Raw genomic sequence first — 22,899 nt, 5'->3', positions numbered from 1 at the left:
TAAATAAAATACTGAGGCATGCTCCGCTACATGTGGCCATCTTCCTACCAGAGTTGGAGGACCCTTGGGTAAGCTGCAGGGAGCACGAAGAACATACCAGAGATTCCAAAGATGCTCCAAGGACAAGGGACCCAGGTGTGATCTAGAGGATGGGGTGGTCACCAGCCCCTATGTCCACACCCAGGCCTTTCCCTGAGCGCCCCCCCCGCCGGGCCAAGGATGGTGTGCTGTGGCCCAAGATGGCAAGGCTCTTGTCAAGAGGGGACACTGGGCCCCCAGGGGCCCTGCTGGTATGGCTGGTGCCTGGCAGAGGTCTGAGGAGCTGTGTGGGCTTCCAGGGGTGCAGACTGGCCAGGGAGCAGGGGGGCTCAGGACCGGGGTGCACCAGGCACCACTTGCACCCATGGCACAGGGCCGAGCAGCGAGGGGCTGCCTCCCAGACAGGGTGGGGAGGCCTAGGCCAGCTCCTTCGGGGGGACGGGGCGGGGTGGCCAGAAAGAAGGACACGCAGACAAGCCTGAGGGTAACTTTGTTTATGGGTCAAGCCAAATGCAATGCACAGTTGTTTTTGTTCTTTTTTTAACCAAAATAAATAAATCAGATCTGTCCCTGTGATGGGTGAGGGAAGGACCCCTCTCCTCCAGCTGCCACTCGGCCCAGCCCTCCTCTCCCGCTCCTGACCAGCTGAGGCACGGCGGCACAGAGAAGAGCGCTTCCGTCTCCATGGTGTCGGAGTGGACGGGATGGGCAGGCGGGAGGCAAGCAGTGGCTGCGCCGGGCCCAGCAGTGAGCCCTGAGCCCCACCACACCCTGTGGCTCCAGTGCCGCCAGGCCCCAGGTGGGTGAAGCAGGCACGGTCCCCACACGTGGCCCGGGACCCTCTCGAGCGGAGGGAGTGGACACTGCAGAGAGCGGACCTGCCCTCTCTGTGCCAGGCTAGGTGCAGGCCCCCTCCTGCCAGCTGCCCCAAGCAGTGCCGCAGCTCCCCGTGCAGGGAGAGCCCCACCGGAGCCCAGCCCACCCCACGAAGTCTGGACAGTGATAGCTCCCTCTGAGGGGCCTGGTGCTCAGGGTGGGAAGAGGCGGCCACCTTGTCCAGGTGCAGCAGCCGCCGTGTGGGGTAACCAGGACAGCTGGTACCTGCGAGGCCACGTGAGGCTGGTCCTATGGGGGCAGTGGGAGGGAGGGGGCACAGCTGACCCTCCCAGGACACCTGCAGGGGCCTCCTTTCCTCCTCCCGCTCCCCGTGGCCTCCATGAAGGATGCCCAGCTGGACGGAGGTCACAGCGCTGGGGGCCTCTGGCCTCGGGGGGCAGCCAAGCACACGGGGACAGCAGCCAAACTGGTAAGCGAGAGAGGGAGAGCGTGGTGCAGCGGACGGGCAGAGGCATGGGCAGCGCTGAGGCACTATTCTTTAGTTGAGAAGCGAAGGGCGGCCGTGGCTGTGGAGGGCAGTGGCCCACGCGGCATCTACGAGAAGTTCTTGAAGGCGTCCAGGTCGAAGGCCGTGTCCAGGAGGCGCTGCAGCTCCGTGAGGTGGGTCTTTTTGTTGCCAGTGGCCGGAGCGGCGGCGGGGTCCCGGCCGGCATACCTGAGCGGTGACAGCAGGTGAGGGCTGAGCCAAGGAGGGCCTAGCCCTGTGGCTCTCCTGGCGTTCCCGGCACCCCCCGCGGCTCTCCCGGCCCTCCTGGCTCTCGTAGCCCTCCAGCCCCCCGCAATGTTCCCAGCCCCCCGCGGCTCTCCCAGCCCCCATGGCTCTCCCGGCCCCCCGGGTGCACGCACCACACGGGCTTGGAACGGCTGATGGTGGTACGCAGCCTGGGCTTCACGTAGTCATAGTAGCCCTGGTTCTTGTGCTCCTCCTGGCACCAGGCCAGCTCGGCATTGGGGTACTTCTGCACCTCCCGCAGCAGGAGGTCGAAGGGGAACGGAGACAGCTGCGGAGAGAGCCAGGGCTCGGGTCAGGAGGGGCATGCGGGGAGCCTGGGAGGAGGCACCGGAAGCGGAGGGGTGTCGGGGGCCCGCGCTGCGCCCTGCCCAGCCTCACCTGCTCGATGCGTGTGATGGCCACCTGCTCCACCATGCCCCGCGCCTTCCGCTCCCGGGTGAGGTCGTAGTATACCTTGCCCGTACAGAACAGAAGCCGCTTGACGTTTTCCGGGTTCTGGGCGGCAAGGCCATCTTCTGGGATGACCCGCTGGAAGTGGGTTCCTGCGAGACAATCCCCGCGGCCGGAGCTTCCCTCAGGACTTGGCGGAGGACACCCAGGGCCCTCCCACTGCTGTCGTGCCCGGTAGGGGCCCCCGAGGCAGGGCTGTGACCCGCGCTGACGCCACAACATGCAGTTGCCGGTGCGCACCAGCCCCAGATGCCCTTGAATCCTCCCAGACCAAGAGCCTCGAGCAGCACATTGTGCACAGTGCACAACAGGCCAGGCCAGCCTTGGACTGCAAGTGGTGCCAGTTCCTTCTTTCCCAACAGCTCATCCCAGAAGACCAAGGCAGCCGACCACTCAGTCAGACTCCCCACGAGCTCGCAAACACCGACACCTTCTGCACAGCCAAACAAGTACTTAGGAGTCCTGCCGGCAGGCCCGGGCCCCGCGAGGGGAACAAGCTGCATCCCGCAAGTGGCACCCATAAAAGGGTCTCCCTCGTGACGGGCACGCACACGCACATTTGTGCCACAGGGGACCCTGTCCCCATGGGAGGAAGGCCAGATAGGAAGGCCCCAGCAAGCGTCCTACTCAGTGGTGCAAGGCTGAGCTTCTCCCCTAAGATCGGCAAAGAGACAGAGAGGCCCCCATCACCGCCCCCATCCGGCCTCATACTGTAAGTCCCAGCCGGAGCCGCTGGGGGAGAAGACAAAAGGCCTCTGAATTGGAAAGGAAGAAATATTATCTGTGTGTGGATGATGTGATCTGGCATGTAGAAAACCCCCAAATTAGAATAAATGAACTCAGCAAAGTTGCAGGATACAAAAGCCAACACTCAGAGCTCAGATGCGGTTCTGTGCCGGCAAAGACCGACCCGAACACAAGAAACTCCACTTGCTGCAGCGTCAAAAGGAACAAATGCTAAATAAATGAAGACAGGGAAGACCCTGCCTTCCTACTGCCCGGTGCCACCAAAGAAATGAAAGACACGAGCACAGAGAGCGGCGTCTGTGCTCCCCCGGGGGCAGGAAGCGGCAGTCACGATGTCCACTGCCCCCAGAGCGAGCTAGGGATTCAGTCTGACCCAAAGCCCAGTGACGTCTTCTGCAGACACAGAGAAATCCGCCCTAAAATGTGCGGAATCTCGAAGAACCTTGAACAGCCAGAGCGGCCCTAGAACACGAGAGTGAAGCTGCAGGCCTGGTTCCTGACTTCAGAACCCAGCCCGGAGCCACAGCACCCGGGGCCACGAGGCGCCAGCACCAAGATATGCAGACCGTGGACACGGAGCCCAGGCCGCTTGGTGGGGAAGGAGGGAGACCTTCCTGCCAATGCTGGGAAACCTGGACATCCATCTGCAGAGGAGGAACCCTCACACCATACAGAAATTAACCCCAAATGTGCTAATGACTCCAAAACACGAGCTGCCACACTCAAACTCTTAGAAGAAAATATAGCAAACACATCGTGATGGTGGATGTGGCAGCGATTTCCTGGAAGTGATGCTGATGGCCAGCAACAAAAGAGAAAAGTAGTAGATTTCATGAAATTTTAAACATTTTTGTGCACCAGAGACAACACAGGGGTTGGGAAGGCACCTGGTGGCTCAGAAGGTGAAGCCTCTGCCTTTGGCTCAGGTCATGATCCCAGGGGTTGAGTCCCGCATTAGGCTTCCTGCTCGCCAGGAACCCTGTTTCTCCCTCTTCCTCTCCCCCTGCCCTTCCCTGTCAAATGGTCTCTCTCAAATAAAAAAGAAAAGAAAAGAAAACAAAGGAGCCAGCACACAGAATGGGACAAAGCAGCTGCATCCGAACCGATGCCAGGTTCGGATCCGGCATACAGAAAGAACTCCTCAAACTCAACAACAATGCAAACAACTCGGCCGTAAATCAGGCAAAGGACTAACAGACACTTCTCTAAAGCAGACTCAGGAGAAGAGGCTCCCCACCACTCGTCAGCAGGTATCAAAACACCTGCAAAGTATGATTTCCGAGGCTGGAGGACGGCTGTTGGAGCTTGGTTTTTGTTTCTGACTCGGACGTGGAGAAGCTGGAACCCTCGTGAGTGCAGGTAGGGAAACAGAAAGGCACGGCTGCTGGGGAAAATACTACAGAGGTTCATCAAAAACCTAAAACCACAATCACCACACGAGCCCACAGTTCCACCTCTGGGAATACACGTGAACGAACCGAATGTGGCTTCTCGAAGGGACCCCGCACACCCATGCTCACAGCAGCATCGTTCATCAGCTCAAAGTGGAGGCGACCAATGTCCTCTGACGGACACAGACACAAGAGGCTCATCCACACGCTGGGCTCTCATCCAGCTTAAAGCAGGAGGGAGTCCTGACAGCTGCTGTGACGTGGGCGGCCCTGGAGAACGTGACATGGTTGCACGAGCAGACCCAGGGCCACCTGCCGCATGTATACCTGGGACCTCTGAGTACAGAAAGCAGGAGCTCTGGAGACGACCGCACTGCTGTGGGGGCACGCATCACGCGCAGTGGCCGCACACGCAGAAACACTGACGTTTTAATTTTATGTGATTCCAGCACAAGAACGATAAATCAACCAAGGAGCGCTTCACCGTGACTGATGACTAAGGGGACTCCACGGCTGGGAGGAGGTGGGTTCCCCTGGCCCAGGGAGCCCGAGGATGTGTCCGCGGCCTGCCATCCAGGTGGGGTCTCAATGCTGAGGGCCCCAGAGGATACCCTCTGGGAGCAGCGGTCAGGCAGCCGGGGCACCCTGAGCTTAGGCTTGCTTCCCCGCCTCTAAACAAGGCCTGGGGTGTGCCCGGGTGAAGGCCGCAGACCCGGGGGGACACAAGATGCACGTTCTGAGCAAGTCATAAGCAAGCCCCGACTCGTGGGCCGTGGTGGTCACTGGTCTTCACCCAGTGACAAGGAAGGCAGCAAGAGCCACGGTGAGACCCTCGGGTGCAGGCCCTGAGCCCCACGGAGCGGCAGCCTGCCCCACACCCACCTGAGAGCATCTCGTCGAAGCTGGTTCTGGCCTCGGGGTGCCGCAGCAGGGACTTGGGGGTGAAGATGATGAGCTGGAAGGAAGCAGCACAGCCCGCGATGGACCCGGGGACCCGATGGCAAGGACGGCCCCTGCGCGCCTCAGACCTGGTACTGTGCCTCCAGCTCCGTGGGCAGGAGGGGCCTGGACGATGCTGCTTCCCGTTCAGCTGCACGCGCGCTCCTCCAGGACGTGTCCCAGGCTGCTGAGCCCCGGGGCCCCTACCCTGTGCCCGGGAGACAGCCCGCAGCCTCTCCGTGGGGTCCCCACCCAGGGCCAGGGCCCTTCACACAGCCTCCTCCTCACCACTCCACACCCTGCCCGGAGCCTGCTGGCCAGGACCCTGCGCCACCCCCCACCACCCGCTCCCGCACCCATCCCCTGCTGGGCAGGGGCGCCCCGCACTGACCGGCTTCCGGAAGGGCAGGAGGATCTGGCGCCGCAGCACGTGGAAGAAGTTGCCAGGAGTGGAGCAGTTGACCACCACCCAGTTGCAGTCGTACAGCTGGTTGATGTCGAAGTTGGCCTCCTCCAGGTTCTGCGGCTCGAGGGAGAGGCCAGAGGCCAGCGGACTAAGCCCCTGCCACGGGGCTGCCCCAGGGACCCCGCCAGGAGCTCATGCTCTGGGTTCTCTGTCCCACTCCATCCCGCCCCTCCTTTGCAGACCAGGGCCACATCTGCACCCGGTTCTACCACGGGCCAGTCAGATTTGCTATAGAAACAGATCCCCGGTTACTGTGCCCAGTCGTACAGCTCCATCGACACCAGCCCAGAGCTGCCCGAGCTCCCTCCTCTAAGGCGTCTGCCTGAACCCAGCGCACACAGCTGCTCCTCACACGGCAGCGGGATGGGGACTCTCACTTCGGGGGCCGGCAGGAGCTGCCTACATGTCACCAAGGCCCAGTGTGCTGCCGCCACCCCGCTCACCGGTAGGACGTCTGGATCATCATTGCACATCTGCAGGAACCGCTCCGGCCGGGCAGAGGAATGTTCTGGGCCCTGGAACCACACACAAAAGTTACATCTCAGGAGCTCTGCAGAGTGGGAGCTGCACTTGCCTGGACTCAGGTCACTTCTGTCTGATAAACTCTGACTTGCACTGATCCACTGGCTCTTCCACCCTTTTCCCTCCCCCAGAGTGTGGAGGGGCCCACACCCCGGCTCTGCAGGGTTTCCGACGCCTTGTCCTGGGATGGTCTCTCACAGAGCCTCCACAGCGAGGAGAGCAGGGGCGTGTAAGCTGGCACTCCTGCTTCTCGGCAGAGGTACAGCAGGACCTGACACTGGCCCTTGGGGATGTGGCGCACCGCAACGGCCCCGCCAGCTTCCAGGGCCCATGGGGCTCACCATGCCCTCCATGCCGTGAGGCAGCAGCAGCACGATGCCGTTCTGCCGCACCCACTTGGCCTGTCCTGGGCAGATGAACTGGTCGATGATGCACTGGGCCGTGTTGTGGAAGTCACCAAACTGGGCCTCCCAGAGGACCAGGGCGTTAGGGCTGGCCATGGCAAAGCCCAGCTCAAAGCCTGCAGAGGGAGGAGGCGGGAGAAGAGCAGACTGAGTGGGGGGTGGGGTGGGAACAGGTGGCGGGTGGGGCGGAGGGAGGAGGGCCCGAGGGCCGGGGCACTCACCCAGGACCCCGTACTCGGACAGTGAACTGTTGCACACTGTGTAGGGGGCCTGGTTGGGCCAGAGGTGGTTCATGGGGATGCAAGTCTTCTTGTCCACGTTCTGGTCATGCAGCACGTGGTGGCGGTGGCTGAGGCACAACACAGATTAGGGGGGCCGTGCAGCTGCGCCCTGCCCTGACACGCAGACCCGAGAGGCGGCCACGTGCTCCGCAGAAGGGCCCGCGTCAGAGCAGGGGAAGGCTGCTTCCGGGCCAACCGGTTTCTTCCCGAGAAACCCCAGAGCCCTTCTCTCCGTCCGCCGCGCTCGGCGCTGCCATGAGAACCCCGAGGGGGTTATGGGTGTTACCTGAAGGTGCCGCGCTCCACGTCCTGGCCGCTCAGGCGGATGTGGATGCCCTCCTTCAGGAGCGAGCCGAAGGCCATGTACTCCGCCAGTGCCCAGTCCACGGTCCTGTTCTTCACCAGCTCCCCACGGGTCTTGAGGATCCGGCTCAGCCCTGCGCAGGCGCGGCGCTCACCAGCTGCCCGCTTGCCACCAGAGCAGCACCGCCGCCGGCCCTGGTGTCCTGCCCTGTCCTCCCCGATAGGGCCCAACCACCCCGCGGCTCAGCGGGCATCCTCACCTCCGTGAATGGTGAAGTTCTCCACAGGCACGGAGCTGGCCACGTTCCCGATGTGCGTCAGGATGTCCTCCGTCAGGCCCGTGGATGGGCAGGTCATGCTCCTCGGCTGCCCGTCCAGGGTGAAAAAGCCTAGGACAGGGGGTGAGTGGACACGTGGCTGCCACGTGGGGCCCACGGCCGGCGATGGGGGTGGGGGAGGGGCGCAGGTGGGGCTGCTCGCTCAGTGGGGGCAGGGAGGGGTGGGGGTGGGGCCGCCGCTCACCGGGCCAGGGCGAGTCCAGCCAGTGCTTGATGTGCAAGATCTTCTCGTCCTTGGACCGGGCGAAGGCCTCCTCGCAGATCCGGTCGTACTTGGAGATCTCCTCCTGCAGGGGCGGGCACGGTGTGGCCGTCAGGGGTGCCCTGCACAGTGCCCCCAGGTGCATGACAGCTCTGAGGCCCGGGAACAGCTGGCCATGTCACAGTCTTTGGTCCGGGCAGCCGCGTCTGCCGGCTATAGGCCTGTTTGGAGTTGGAGACCTGTCCCTGCAAGCCTGTCCCCACCCTCCGTGAGCCGGAGCTGGGGCACACCTCATACTCAGGCTGGTCGACCACGCCCTGGGACACCAGCAGCTCGGCGTACTTCTGCAGCACGGGCTTCTGCTTGCGGATCTGCTTGTACATGAGCGGCTGCGTGAACATGGGCTCGTCCATCTCGTTGTGGCCGTTCCGCCGATAACACACCTGCACACGGCGCGGACACATGGGCATCAGGGGCCCGCCGGCACCTGCCTGCTCTCCTGCGCGGCGCCCCAGCGTACCTCCCCTACAGTCTAGACCTTCACAGCTGAGTCACTGTCACAGATGAAACGAGGGACCTGGGGACACCCAGCACAAGACCCCAGCTTCCTTCTTATCTGGTCTGGCTCACCCAGGCTGGGGCCTCAGGAGCCCTGGAGAAGGGTGGCCAGGGGACCGCGCGGGAAGGCCCTTGGATACTGGCGGGTCTGTGGTGTGTGGGAGCCCATGTGGGGAGCAGCACTGCGAGTCAGTCTGCCAGAGGCCGCCCCTCCTCTCCCGCACACAGAGGCCGCTCACCAGGTCCACCACCACGTCCTTGTGGAAGGTGCTCCGCCACTCGGCTGCCACCTTGCACACGTACATAACGGCCTCTGGGTCGTCCGAGTTCACGTGGAAAATGGGGGCATTCACGACGCGGGCCACGTCCGTCGGGTAGGGCGAGGAGCGGGCCATGCGTGGGTCCGTGGTGAAGCCGATCTGCAAAGGATGCGCTGCTGGGCGGGGCCGGGCGCAGCGCCACTAGCCAGTGGCCACTTGGCTGTGCCCGCCTTCCGGAGTCCCCAGGCAGCTGTTCAGGACTTTTTTTTTTATTGTTTTATTGTTTCCTATTCTGCAAATGAACTTCATGCACGTCCAACACACAGTTTGGAAGTATAAGAAAATTATAATTTAGGGGCACCTGGATGGCTCAGTGGGTTAAAGTCTCTGCCTCAGCTCAGGTCATGATCCCAGGGTCCTGGGATCGAGCCCCGCACCGGGCTCTCTGCTCAGTGGGAAGCCTGCCCCCCACCCACCTCTGCCTCTTGTGATCTCTGTCAAATAAATAAGTAAAATCTTTAAAAAAATTGTAATTTAAACAAAGTTACGTATCTTTCCGCCAGCGGCAGCATAAATATTTTGATGTTTTCTTTGCCCATGTACATGTAACACATATTTAAAACTTCTGACACCATTCGTAACTTAGCAGTTCGCTCACTTAACGTGAGGAGCTAACATTACAAGTTTCTTAGAAAGGAAAAGTTAAAGCCTTCACAGCAGTCCTTACTTTGTCAATGTACTACAAATTCTGTATTCATAATTGAACAACCTGCATTTCCTGACTTCTATGAAACGCCTCAGACAGACACAGTATGATAATACCACAGCGGTCATGCCTGAGCTCCACGAACGTGACCTCTCTTCTACAGCGGGACCTTGTCAGCCTGGACAATACTCACTGTCTTTTTACGCTTGTCCCTGCTTCACAGTTTTGTTTTTTTTTAAGATTTATTTATTTATATATTTATTTGACAGACCCATCTCAAGTAGGCAGAGAGGCAGGCAGAGAGAGAGAGAGAGGGAAGCAGGCTCCCTGCTGAGCAGAGAGTCCGATGTGGGACTCGATCCCACGGACCCCAGGATCATGACCTGAACCGAAGGCGGAGGCTTTAACCCACTGAGCCAGCCAGGCGCCCCTAAAATTAGTATTTTAAGGGGTATCTGGGGGGCTCAGTCGGTGAAGCGTCTGCCTTTGGCTCAGGTCATGATCTCAGGTTCCTGGGATTGAGACCTGCTGCTTCTCTGTTGGGCCCCCAGGCCCGTTCATGTGCATGTGCACGCACTCTCCCTCAGATAAAGAAAAAATATATGTAATCTTTAAAATTAGTATTTTAAGAGCATATAAGGCCATGAGAAAATAGCGAAAGGAGTAAGAAACGGGAAGAACACGGTGTATAAAACCAGGGTTCCTTAAAGAAGGATAGCCACCTATACGCTCGTGGGGCTGGAAGATAACACACCAAGGTCACATCACCATCTTCAGTAACAGGGTCAAAATCTCTCTTCTGTTTTACGTTTTTAAAAATATTTTTATGTATTTGAGAGAGAGAGGGAGAAAGAGATAGGTCACAAGTAGGCAGAGAGGCAGGCAGAGAGAGAGGGGGAAGCAAGCTCCCCACTGAGCAGGGAGCCCAATGTGGGACTTGATCCCAGGACACTGAGATCATGAACTGAGCAAAAAGGCATTGGCTCAACCCACTGATCTCTCTTTATTTTTATTATTTTTTATTTTTTTAAAGATTTTGTTTATTTGTCAGAGAGAGAGAGAGAGAGCGAGAGCGAGCACAGGCAGACAGAGAGGCAGGCAGAGGCAGAGGGAGAAGCAGGCACCCCGCTGAGCAAGGAGCCGGATGTGGGACTCGATCCCAGGACACCGGGATCATGACCCGAGCCGAAAGCAGCTGCTTAACCAACTGAGCCACCCAGGCATCCCAAATCTCTCCTTTTTAAAAACATGTTTCTGGCGCTGTCCCCATCTTTTATAAAAGAGCCACCTTTAGAGCCCGAGAACTGTCCTAAATAACTGAGACGTGTCAGACGGCCACAGAGCACAGAGTCCTCAGGAGGTCTGCGGCTCCCTGGCCCTGGGGCCCCCATTACCTGGTTGTTGACGACCACATGGACAGTGCCGTGAGTCGTGTAGGAGGGCAGGTCGCTCAGATGGAAGGTCTCATACACGATGCCCTGGCCGGCAAAGGCGGCATCTCCGTGTAGGAGGATGGACATGACCTGCGGGCACGCGAAGGAGACCCCAGATGCAACACAACCCGGCTCACCACGGCCATAAGGCACACCGACGCTGAGTCGCAATTTGCTTTTCCAAAAGTAATGCATTCTGAGATCATTTCCAACTTATAAATAAAAACAAAGTGGCCGAAGAACACAAGACCCCCCCAGCCCCACTGGGCCCTGCCCTGCTCCAGTGGCATACCGGCCAGTCCACCACTGTCTGCTGCGGAGCCCACGGATGCCACATTGGGCATGGCCTGTGGGACCCTCCTAGCAGGAGAGCAGTGCTGGCCGGGCTCCAACCAGAAGCAGCTCTTCCCTCTCCTGTCTCCACAGCCTGGACAGGCCTTCGTGACCAGACCCAGGACAGGTGCGCTCCACACTGGGAGATGCCCCAGCTTGCCTGCCCCTTGCTGGAGGGCGTCCCTGTGCTCACCTGGACAATGTCTCCCTTCCACTCACTGTTTACCCCTCGGTCATGAGAACCTCTGGGTCCTGCTCCTCACTAACCCCTGCCCGGTGGCCGCAGCAGCCTCTCCTGGGCATTGCTAGGTGTCCCTCCTGCTGGTGTTCCGCCAGAGCCTGCCCCTCTCGTCTGCTACTCCCACTCCCATGTGCTCGCGCTCCTGTCTCATTCACCCCCCGGGCCTGACTCTCATCACAGTACAGCTCCCACTGTCCCACGCTCGGTGTGAGGGCCCCGTGTCGTCTGGACGGTGGCCCCAACACAACCTGGAAAGAGACGGTTCTCCAGGAGCCTGGTGCCCCCAGCAGGGATGGCCGGTGCTGCTCAGGGTCCGCGTTCATAGGAAGACGCAATGCTGCCATGTGCAAACCGACTGTGTTGTGCTGTCTTCCCTCCACATGCACAGGCATATCCTAGACCGTGAGACCCCGCTCCCGCAGCCCCTGCTAGGAGGAAAAAGTCTCCCCTGTCCTCTCCAGGGGCAGAATCTGGATCTCGTGAACAGAACCCTGCATGTCCTGCCCCTGGCTGTGGGGATGCTCCCTGGGACGGGTGTGTGCAGGGGCCTCCGCGGAGGGGTGGGTAGGAAGGCCACAAGAGTCCTGCCAGAGCCTTCTCCACACACGCTCGGCCTCCTGCTGTCGGGTGCTCTGGGGAGCCTCCCGCCTAGATGGCCTGGGGAAGCCACACTGGGGCCCTCGCCAGGTGGCAAGGCTGTCCCCGAGGCTCCCTCAGTGTGGTACTGGGTGCTGACACCACGGGGCCTGGCGCTCCTTGCATCTCATGGCGCCCCAGTAAGCTGACCGTCCTGCTGCACCGGGGGCTGCATCCCCACAAACATCCCAGGGCCCACCTGAGTCAGGCCCTGTCTTCTCCCAGGTCACAGAACAAATCCGGTCACATGCACAGAGAGAACGTAAGCTTTCTGAGACGCGGAAGGTCGTGAAACAGACTCCAGCTCCCTGAGCTCTCAGCTGAGCAGAAACCAGCTAACTGTCAGACTTCTGGACAAGTGGTGAGGACAGGCATGAAGGGTCTGGATCCATGGTTGGGGGTAGGCTAGGGTCAGAGCGGCTCCCACACAGAGGTGGGTGCTTGAGGGGCGGGCTGTCTGCACCGGGAAAGAGCCCTCCTGAAAACCTGAGCCTGGCAAGCACGCGGGCTCCCCAGCTTCTCCTGGCCGCACGTCTCACAGCAGGCCCAAGGGCTGCCACCATCTGGAGGGTGCAGTGTCCTTGGGCCTTACCTTCTTCCCCTCAGTGTCCCCGCAGTAGAACTGCTCTGCCTTCGTCTTGCCCATCACCACGGGGTCTGCGGCCTCCAGGTGGGATGGGTTTGCCACCAGCGACAGGGTGATGTTCCTGTCAGTCACGCGGTTGATCCGCCGGTGGTACATGCCCAGGTGGTACTTCACATCCCCAGAGCCCTGGCACACAAAGACAGGGCTTTACTCCTGGGATGAGGGGGACGCTTGGGCGTTCGACCCCTTTGCTCTGTGCTATTTCTATTCCCAGATCCCCCCCATTCCTGAAGGTTTCTTCCCAAGGCTCCCACCCATGGCCCCAGGAGAAGGGCCGTGTCCCCAGTGGGAGGACCGGGACCCGGGGGCCACCACCCATGTGATGGAGTGGAGGCAGCCAGCTCCTGCCAGGGGGTGACTGTCCTGAGTGAGGGTGGGGCTGAGGGTCTCGGGTGGTAGGGGTCCAGGGCTGAGGGTCTCAGGGCGGGGGTCCGGGGCCGAGGGTCTCGGGGCAGGGGTCCAGGGCCGAAGGTCTTGGGTGGGGGGGGTCCGGGGCCAAGGGTCTCGGTGCGGGGTGGGTCTCGAGAAGAAAACACGCGCCTCACCTCGTCAGCAGCTTCCAGCTTGGAATCGAACTGGCAGAAGATCTGCTCCAGCTCCTTCCTGATGACATTGGCAAGCACGTTGAGCCGCCCCCTGGGACACAGAGGCAGGTGAGCCCAAGGCCAGGGTGCTGGGGACCGGTGGGCATGGTCACCGGGGCGGTGGGCGCGCACCTGTGGGGCATCCCCATGATCACGTAGTCTACCCCATTCTCGCTGGACTTGTCAATGATGGTCTTGAGCGCGGGGATCAGCACCTCGCACCCTTCCAGACCGAAGCGCTTCTCGGACGACCACTTCCGCTGCAGGAAATCCTCAAACCTGGCCAGGGACCGCCATGTCACCTGGGCTGGCGCCGCTGCCCACCCTCCCGGGGAGAGACCAGACAGCGCGCAGCCCGCACCTGGTAGACCGCACAAGCCGGGCCAGCAGGGTCCGCTTCTCCTCGTTGGTGAACTGCATGATCCCGGGCGTCTCGAACTTCTGCCGGATCCACTGGCACTGCTCCAGGTCGTTGATGAACATGAACTCCACACCGATGTGCTGACAGTAGGCCATCTGTGTGACACACACCCCTCCCCGTCAAGGGCTGCTCCCCCCGTGGTGTCGACTGCCCACCCAGCCCAAAAGCTGGCGGGAACAGCGTCCTCCCTTCCAAAGGCAATGGGGCCAGCTGCAGCCCGGGTCGCGGCCTAGGTCCGGCGGGTCATGCTGAGCCTGGCAAGCAGGGAGGGGACAGTAAGAACCGTGGGGCCAAGGTTTTCCTTTGTGTCAGGAAGATGGAGGCACCAGCCAAAGGACGGACGATTCTGGGAAGCCAGCTTCCTTGACCTCAAGGTTAGACTGTGGCCAGCGCCACAAGACAGAAGGGACCCGTGCTACCCATGTATGACAGAGCCCAATGGCCACTCAAGACTCCTAGTTGTTTAGATTTTAAATTCTGCTTTTAATAATTGGCCCCTCCTGGGAGGCCTGGGTCCCACAGAAGTGTGAGTGCACACATTACAAAACAGAGGACCCTGAGCAGGGCAGCTGTGTCCCACCCATGGTGCTCACGTGACAGCTGGGAAGGCGGCCCTGTGTCCTGTGGGATGCGTGGGCTCAGTGAAAAGGAAGCTAGAGTGGGAGAGGACAGGAAAGCCACAAGAGCACCTGGCTTCAGGTGTGGCCTTCGCAGGGGCCCACGCCTTCCTGAGACAGGTGAACAGGGCCCCTTGTCCTCCTTCATCCACAGCTGTCCGGGTGACAGCAAACCCCACATCGGCTCTGGAGTTAAAGAAGGACGCACCCTGGTGTGGCAGAGGGAGGCTTTAGAGACTCCCTAAACCATCTCTGGCAGCTGCACTGCCTGCGCACTCAGACCACCAGGCTTTGCTCGGAGGGTGCGTCTGTACTCTGCTGGTTTTCACAAGAGACATGGAGTCGGCTGGCCAGGTGCAGGACGGGGATGTGCCCTGGACCCCTCACATGGGTCTTCAGAGCAAGGGCGGGCATCTCTATAGGTGGCTCCATGATCGTGAAACAAAGGAAGGTCTGCCTGAGCTCACAGTACCCACCGAGCACTATACACACCAGCATCCTGGTCTAGAGAGGAAGATTGCGTCTAAGGATGAAGAGAAGTGGGGCTGGAAGAGCCTTGGTGCCTCTCTGAAGACATGTCACCAGGAGTGCAGGAAGCCTGGGGGCCGGCCTCGCCTGCCGGGCTGTCCTCCCTGACTTCCTGACTTCCCAGTCAGGACTGGCTCCTGCTGCCAGAGCTTCATGGTCCCAAGTCCACTTGGCCGCAGGAGAAGTCACATGGCCCAGCTAGAGGGCCTGTGAGCAGGAGCCCTCCTCCTCTGCCAGTCTGAAAAGGTTTTCCTGGGGCCCAAATCTGGGCTGCAGGACAGAGGGGAGTGAGATGGAGGAGGGAGCAGAGGGAGCTCGAGGAAGGGGGAAGGAAAGACAAAGAGAGGAGGAAAGGTAGGGGAGAGAAGGGGAGGGGAATGGGGGAAGCAGGAGGAGAAGAGGGGATGGAAAGATGATGGGGGAAGGGGAGACAGGCAAGGGGAGGGAAGGCAGGAGGGGATGAGGGGGGAGGAACGTGGGGTGGGGGTGAAGGGATGGAGGGAAAAGTGGAGGAGAAGGACAGGGGAGGGGAGGCAGGGAGGGAAGAGAATGGGTGAGGGAAGGAGGGAGGGAGGAAGGGAAGGGAGAGGGCAGGGGGAGGGAAGCAGGGGAAGAGGAGAGGGAGGGAGAGAAGTAGGGAAGAGGTGAGGGAGGGGAAAGGAGGGGGGGAGAGAGGGGAGGATGGGGAAGGGGAGAAATCTGCAGAGATGGGGAGGGAGAAGGTGGCTCCTTGTACTCCAGGGGCAGCATTTCCCCGACTTGAACAACTTAGGGGCTGGCAGGAAACTAGGAGGTGGAAACTGCAGACACTAGTGTGCATCCACCACCAGGAGCACAAGTTTAGCTATTGACTTGGACTCACAGTTACAGGGCCCTGGGTCATGTGTTGTTTTTCCTGTTCTTGGCTCAGTCCCCAGGAGAAAAGGTCATGCCTTTCCAGGCACGGATTCTATCTAGCAGGACACAGTGTGAGGGCAACTCAAAGCCGCACCTGCCCCAGCTGCTCCCAGTGGCCCGAGCCGGCCCGCGGTCCCAGCGGCTCATGCCAGCAACCTGGTGTGCACACATGTGTGTTAACACACACATCATGGTCAGCAACTTTGCCCAAATACCTGGAAGCCATGAGCATAGCACACAGGCTGGGACGTGGGCACCCTGGGGCCGGGGGAGCTACGGCCAAGGACCCCCAGCCAGAGCCTGACTCCTGGGCTGAAAGTGAGAGCTATCAGACTCTGGCCCTCCAAAGGCTGGGCTCGGGACCACGGGGACCAAGGCCGAGGAGGTCAAGCAGGGGGCTCTGCACAGCCCTGCTCTGCTCTGCGGGAAGTAAAGTGCTGAAGGTGCCCCGAGGAGGGGGCCAGAATGCCCCTAAGGTTTCTGGCTTGGGAGAAGGGCTGAGGTTCCCACTGGAGACTGTGTAGGGGTAGGGAAGGAGGGGCAAGAGCACTGTGCCAGCTCTCCTGCTGACCAGTCCAAGCTCTGCTTTCCAGACAACACCAGGACCAGATGCCTGGGATACCTGTGGGTGGGGCTTAGATGCCCTGGGAACGTGACACGGACAGACTTATCCGGAGAAGGACTGGTCTACAAGGGGTGCCGTTTCTGGGGTCCAGACCAGGGGAACCCCTAGCTCATTACTGTCCCAGAGAAACAACATGATCATGGGGTGAATTTACATTTTTCTAATATGAATGAAGGAACTCTCAGACTCTATTTGGTCAATGTATCAAAACATTCTCTCTCTGGTACTTAAGTCACTCAGATATTCTGCGTGCTTCCAGAACTCAGCGGCCCCAAGGGGCTGCTGGCCACGCTGGACAGAGCGGGTCTAGACACTGCTGTCAGTGGTGAGGCCTGTGCGAAGGGAGGAAAAGGACGATGCTGGTCCTGGGTAGGTCCATTGGGTAATCCTGCCCACCTCTCCCCATCCCTCCCCGAGGCCCACACCCCTCCCCATGTCCACACCATCATGTTGGCACGAGGTCTCCAAGTCTCCTCATTTCCCCAACAGCCTGTGGGGAAATGATGAGGGCCAAGATGAAATAGACACCATGGGACGCTTGTCACATGTTAAAGACAATGTCCCCAACAGACACTCAGACTTTTTTAGGCCACCACAGCCATGAGTGACACCAGCAATCGGATTCTGCTTTTCTGACCAGACCCCACTGGCTGCAGCAGGTCCCCGTTCATCAACCCCCGAGTCCCGGACTGGGGTGTGAGCAGCAGTGCTGGTGCCTGGCTCGGAGAGCCCCGCTGCTGGGAGTTGTGCAGCTGGGGCTTGCCAGGAACGCCAGGTGCCGCCTGCGGTCCAGAGTGTATGTGCCCCGCAGCGTGCTGGGTGACAGCATGCTCCCTTCTGGGGAACCCCATGCCAGAGTTCTTGTTTCCTCTGTGTGTCTTACTAGGTAGCGTGGGCACCGACCCCCCCCACCCTCTATGGATGAGGGGCCGGACAAGGTGGCTGGCAGCAGAGCCCCGTGACGCAGCTCCATGCAAACCAGGTCCAGAAAGGCGAAGGGAAAGAAGAAAACAGAGGAAGGGTGGGAGAGCAGACAGACCTCTGTCTGGAGTGGGGAGCCCCGCTCCAGCCATAGCCCAAGGCGCCCGGTCCCGGCTGGCAGAGCACGGCTGCTGGGAACCCCCACACCGGACATAAGCTCCCATGGGACCCAAACGCACAGAGACACTTTTTCTCCTCTGCGCTGGACGGAAAAATAAAAAGCATGAATTTTTACCTACAAGAGAGCAAATAAGCTCCCCTTTCTTACACTTTTAAATGCGAGAGTCCCAAGAGAAATGACCACCCCGTTGGGAGGCCCTGTCAACACAGGCTCCGGCAAGTGCACACCACCACTGTGCCCGCCGCTGCGCGCTCACCTCCAGCCGCCGGATGATCTCTCGCAGAGGAAGTGCCGACTCTTGCCCCCCAATGAACGTAGTGGTGGGCAGGTGGAAGACCTTGTCCAGGTCAGACTCGTCCAGGCCGTAGAACCCTGCAGGGGTGTGGAGAGACGGGCACAGCCACACAGAGGCCACAGTTTAAGGAAAGGGGAAGGGATTCCCCGGAGGACAGAAAAGAGAAAAGAAAAAAATTCATAAAAATCTCTGATATACATGAAAATAAGTAATAGTTTACAGCCAGAAACACACACTTGAACAACAAACAGAAGCTGAGAATATTGCCAGCACCGTAGCTAAACAAGAGTAAATCCATGTTACACGTGTGTCAGTCCTGAGCATCGTAATCCTAACTCAGAAACAGATGCACTGCAAGGTCCCGGACACACAGATTCGACTTGGAAGGCACTGGTGAGTGGATCGGAGAGCAAAGGAGAAGTAGTTCAGGAAGGAGCACAGGCAGAGACTGAGGAGCTGGCGTGGGGGAGCCCTGTGTCCTGTGTGAGGACAGGACGGCAGCCGGGGGACAGAGGCAGGGGTGATGGCCGCCCCTTCTCCGAACCGCCCGTCTGCACCTGTCCTGCACGGGGTACTCGGCAGGCCCCCCGGCCCCCGCTAACACACATCCACAGACTAGTCACCAGCACTTCCCGCAGTGCCCGCTATGTAGGCGCCTCCTCTGACAGCGGATCTCAAACTGACCCAAACGCAGGCGAAGGGCTCCTCCTCGGGCATGATGGTTTTGTTTCCTGTCACAGTGACTGTCACGGGTAAGAGGCTTGGAGGACTGCCGGGTGACAGAGCAGACTGGGCTCCTGCCAACCTTGAGAGCTCATGCCGGTGGGGGTCACACCAAAATGCCGGACGCCAGCAGGCCACAGCCCGGGACACCCAGCTGCCAAGGTCACACTCTGTCCCGGTTTTGTCCTAAATGCTGACGGAACAGAGGGCCGGGAGTCGGCCTCAGGCTGTGGCAGGCAGGTCTTATATCTGCAGGCCCCACTCCAGGGCTGACACCCCGTCAAGGTCATCGGTCATGGGGGGACCAGGAAAGTCCAGGTGTTCCCATCCAAGCTGCCATGGGGACCATAGCCCTAATGCATTTAACGCTTTAGCACACATTTTTTAAGTCTTAAAAGCAAATTCTATTTCCTAAACCCTTTTGGCTTTCTTGAAACAAACGCAAACTGGCAAGCTTTTTCATGTCGGGGCAGTGTCAGCAGCAGTGGCTTGGGGAAAGGCACGCACCCCTTTCCTGCTGTTCTATCCAGAATGAGGTCAGGCCACCACACAGTTCTGCTGAGGCTCCGGGAGCTCACCAGCTGGCTGGTGGTATTTACGGAGGACAGCCAGGATCACATGGGGGGCATTTTCCCCAGATGATGAGAACAGGCATGCATACTCTGTTGGGAATGCGCTGATCTAGAGAGCCTCAGCATGATAGGACCCACCCAGCATGCGCGCAGCTCCTCGCCCTGTCAGTCTGCACTGACCAGTCCCAGGCTGTCCTATGGCTACGCTCTTTAGTCACAGAAGAAACTGACTTTTGGACACCTGCTTCCGGGAAGGTGGAGCAGACATATTTCTAACTGTGCCCCACGAACTGCAACTACAAAGCCCAGACACCAGAGGTAAAACAAACACGGTGCAGAAGAAGGCTGACCAGCCAACAAGGCCCCCAGATCTCCTTCTGGGCTCTCACACCCCAAACTTGGGGCAAAGAACAAGCAACCTGAGAACTCTTCCAGATACAGACAAAAAGAGCCCCAGTGAAAGCCACTCTCTCTAAAGGGTCAGGAAAGGGGCAGCGGAGCAGGGCCGAGAATTCAGACAATGACCACTCTATTCTGCCCAAATATGCAGTACACGCTGCAGCCCAGTCACACCCCTGCAGGCTGCGAGGTACTCCAGCATCCAGCTCCATCACAGGGTTTCAGGGAAGGCCCAACAGGGAGCCCAGACTTGCTCCCCAAGAAGTGGATGCACCAGCCCACTTCCCCATCCCAGCATCAGCGGAGTCCGTGGGCACTGGGGCCCCTCCCTCCAATGGCAGTGTTTAGACAGGCCCTGCTGTAACAGACATCGGAGTATGATTCTAAGTCTGATAATACCCAAACATCCCGGTTTCTATAAAAGAATCCCTCACAACAAGAACCAGGAATCACTCAGACTGAATGGGGAAAGATAACCTATGGAACCAGCTCCCAGTAGCACAGACACTGGAACTACCTGCTTGGGGCTCTCCAGGAGCCGTCCTCGACACTTCAGTAAGCACTCAGAATATGACAGGAACAGTGGGCAACTGAGTGTCTACAAAAACCGAAGATGCATAAAGGACCAAATGGGAAAGTCTGAAACTGCAAAATGTAATCACCCGAATTAAAGTGGGCAGGTGGGGTTGAGGGCAGAGGCAAGGTCAGAGGACCAAGGACCCTGAAGACAGAACAATAGAGATGAACCAATGTGAACAACAGAGAGAAATGAAGAAAGCCTTGGGGACATGAACGTAAAACAAAAGCCTTCATGTTTGTGCACAAGAATCCCAGAAGGGGAGGAGGGAGAGGGAAGATGAAAAAAGGGACCTGGAAAATAATGGCTGAAATGCCTAAAATATGGCCAGAGACTTCAACCCACAGATCGAAGAAGCAGGGTAAACGCCCAGGAGAAACACAAAGAAAACCACACCAAACATGGCATAATTACACTGCTCAAAATTAAAGACAAAGAAAAAATCTTGAAAGCAGCCAGAGTAAAAGGAGGGAGAAACCACTTGAAGGCAGAGGGTTTCTCATCAGGAGCCGGGGTGCAGGGGAACACGGGTGCACACTTTTTCAGAGACCTGTGTCCAGGGATGACGCCCTTTAGGAATGAAGGAGAAATGGAGGCATTCTCAGTTGCAGGGAATGGAAAGAGTCTGTCACTTACAGGAATGGCTACAGAAAATTCTCTACAGAGAAACGAAATGACATCAGAAGGGATCTTAGACATTAGGGAGGAGGAACATGGAATAAAAAGGACAGGTTAATAAAGCAGACTTAGGGCTGATGGTTGAGGCCAAACTATGCCACTGTCTGATGTGGTTCTAAACATGTAGAGAAAATATTTAAGGCAATTTTATTTTAAATGAAGACAGTAAAGGGATAGAGAGGAAGATACACTGTCTACACTTCATTTGAACTCATAAAATAGCAATACCAGTAGATTGTGATAAAATGTAGATAAAGAATATCATACCTAGATAAGCACAAAAAAGACTGAAAGCAACTACTAAAAACACAAAAATATGACCAAAAATACTATATAAAAATAAAAACAAAATTCTAAAATATAGGCTTAAAAGCCCATCTGAAGTCAGGAGAAAGAGGGCAGGAAAATGAAAAAGAGAATAAACAGAAAATAAAGAACAAGATATTAGACTTAAGCCCCAGCATATCAATAATTACATTAAATATAAGTGATCTAAATATACCAACTAGAAGACAGAGACTGGCAAAATGGATTAAAAAAAATGAACAAGGACTCCACTAGATGCTTGTCTACAAGAAATCCACTTCAAATATAATGACATAGACAGATTAAAAGTAAAAGGATAGAAAAAAATAAAAATGTAAACACAACCAAAAGCAAAGGTAGCTGTATTATTATGAGATATAGTAGACATCAGAGCAAAGAAAATTACTAGATGCAGTGAATAGCATTACGAGACGACAGGTCAATCCACCCGGAAGACAGGAATCCTAGCCGTGCATGCACCCAATGATGGAACTACAAATAACATGAACCAAAAACTGAGGACAGGAAGGAGAAACACACAGGGGTGCCTGGGGGGCTCAGATGGTTAAGCGTCTGCCTTTGGCTCAGGTCATGATCCCCGGGGCCTGACAATGGGGCCCCGCATCGGGCTCCCTGCTCAGTGGGGAGTCTGCTTCTACCTTTCCTTCTGCCATTCCCTCTGCTTGTACTCTCTGACTCCATCTCTCTATCAAATACATAAATAAAACATTAAAAAAGGGAGCGAAAAAGGAGAAATAGAGAAACCCACAAGTATAGTTGGAGACTTCAACTTTTCTCTCTTGAGAATTCATTGAAAGAGTGAACAGAAACTCGCCAAGGATACAAGAGTCAACAACCACCGACCAGCAAGCTCTAACGGGCATTTACGGAACACCGCACCCAACCACAGCAGAGTACACCTTAGTCCCAAGTGCCCTGGGGCATATGGGAAGACAGACAATTCCTGGGCCATAAAAACTCCTGGTCAAGTTTAGTAGAACTGAAATCATACAGAGTGCATTCTCTAACCAAAATGGAATTAGACTAGAAATCAGTAAGACAGATAAAGGAAAATCTCCAAATTACTGGAAATGAAACTACACACTCCTGAACAATCCATAAATGATGGAGGAAGTATTACAGGGTATTAACACACTGAACTGAATGAAAATGAAAATATGATACCAAAATCTGTGTCACAGCTAAAGCAGTTCCCAGAGGAAAATCTCAGCAGTAAACACACACATTACAGAAGAGGCAAAGTCTCAGGGCGCCGGAGTGGCTCAGTCACGTAAACAGCTGACTCTTGGCTTCAGCTCAGGCCATGCTCCCGGGGTTGTGAGATCAGCTCTGGGTGAGGATCCATGCTCAGCACAGAGTCTGCTTGAAGTCGCCTTCTCCCTCTACTCCTACCCGCCACGCGCAACAGACATGCATGCTCTCTCTCCCCCTCTCTTTCTAAATAAATAAAATCTTAAACAAAACAAACACTAACAGAGACACAAATTACAGGTTTCAGGAACAAAACAGGGTAGCAATACAGACTCTGCAGATATTAACAAGATACTAAGGGAATCCTATGAACCACTCTCTGTAAGGACACTTGACAAGTCAGATGACAGCATTCGGAGAACAATACAAACGGCCATTACTTGACCCAGTACAAAACAATTTGCAAGAGCTCTACAACCATTAAGGACATTGAATTTCTAAATAAAAAGAAACACCCATGTGTTCTTGCCGAAGAAGTCTACCAAATGCTTCAAGAATAATTAACACCAGCTCCACATAATTTCTTTCAACACAGAAAAGAAAGAAGGAAAAAAAAAAAATCCAACCTCAATAATTCATTTTATGAGGCTAGAACTACCTTGATATGAATGGCAAAGACAGATGAGAAAAGAAAATTACAGACCAACATCCCTCATTAATATAGATGCAGGAAATATGTAGTTGCAGCAATATTTAAAAAGAATTCAGGACTGTGACCAATGAAGTTTATTCCAGTGATACAAGGTTGGTTCAATATTTGAAAATCAATCCGTGTAAT

At 57.1% G+C, this 22,899-nt stretch overlaps 1 protein-coding gene across 8 annotated transcripts in view; it reads right to left on the bottom strand.

Annotated features, from left to right (window-relative positions):
- Window positions 1–518: 518 nt before the first annotated feature.
- The window catches only part of OGDH (oxoglutarate dehydrogenase), a 53,470-nt gene continuing 31,089 nt past the window's right edge, over window positions 519–22,899 (bottom strand). For all 8 annotated transcript variants that reach the window (XM_082692101.1, XM_082692099.1, XM_082692103.1 and 5 more), the window contains 19 exons: window positions 17,556–17,671; window positions 13,471–13,625; window positions 13,242–13,388; window positions 13,071–13,161; window positions 12,472–12,651; window positions 10,631–10,759; window positions 8,510–8,689; window positions 8,003–8,155; window positions 7,695–7,797; window positions 7,433–7,561; window positions 7,156–7,306; window positions 6,810–6,937; window positions 6,526–6,704; window positions 6,106–6,177; window positions 5,588–5,716; window positions 5,140–5,212; window positions 2,048–2,211; window positions 1,783–1,937; window positions 519–1,591 (listed from right to left, as the gene is read on the bottom strand). In XM_082692101.1, coding sequence (XP_082548227.1) covers window positions 1,471–1,591; window positions 1,783–1,937; window positions 2,048–2,211; window positions 5,140–5,212; window positions 5,588–5,716; window positions 6,106–6,177; window positions 6,526–6,704; window positions 6,810–6,937; window positions 7,156–7,306; window positions 7,433–7,561; window positions 7,695–7,797; window positions 8,003–8,155; window positions 8,510–8,689; window positions 10,631–10,759; window positions 12,472–12,651; window positions 13,071–13,161; window positions 13,242–13,388; window positions 13,471–13,625; window positions 17,556–17,671 — 2,555 coding nt within the window. In that variant the 3' untranslated portion in view covers window positions 519–1,470. The remainder of the gene's footprint in view (window positions 1,592–1,782; window positions 1,938–2,047; window positions 2,212–5,139; window positions 5,213–5,587; window positions 5,717–6,105; window positions 6,178–6,525; window positions 6,705–6,809; window positions 6,938–7,155; window positions 7,307–7,432; window positions 7,562–7,694; window positions 7,798–8,002; window positions 8,156–8,509; window positions 8,690–10,630; window positions 10,760–12,471; window positions 12,652–13,070; window positions 13,162–13,241; window positions 13,389–13,470; window positions 13,626–17,555; window positions 17,672–22,899) is intronic.

Source organism: Mustela nivalis (genome assembly GCF_964662115.1).
Source record: "Mustela nivalis genome assembly, chromosome: 12".
In the NCBI taxonomy this organism is placed as follows: Eukaryota; Metazoa; Chordata; class Mammalia; order Carnivora; family Mustelidae; genus Mustela; species Mustela nivalis.
Note: the sequence above shows the minus strand (reverse complement) of the source record. Positions and strands in the feature narration are given on the sequence as shown.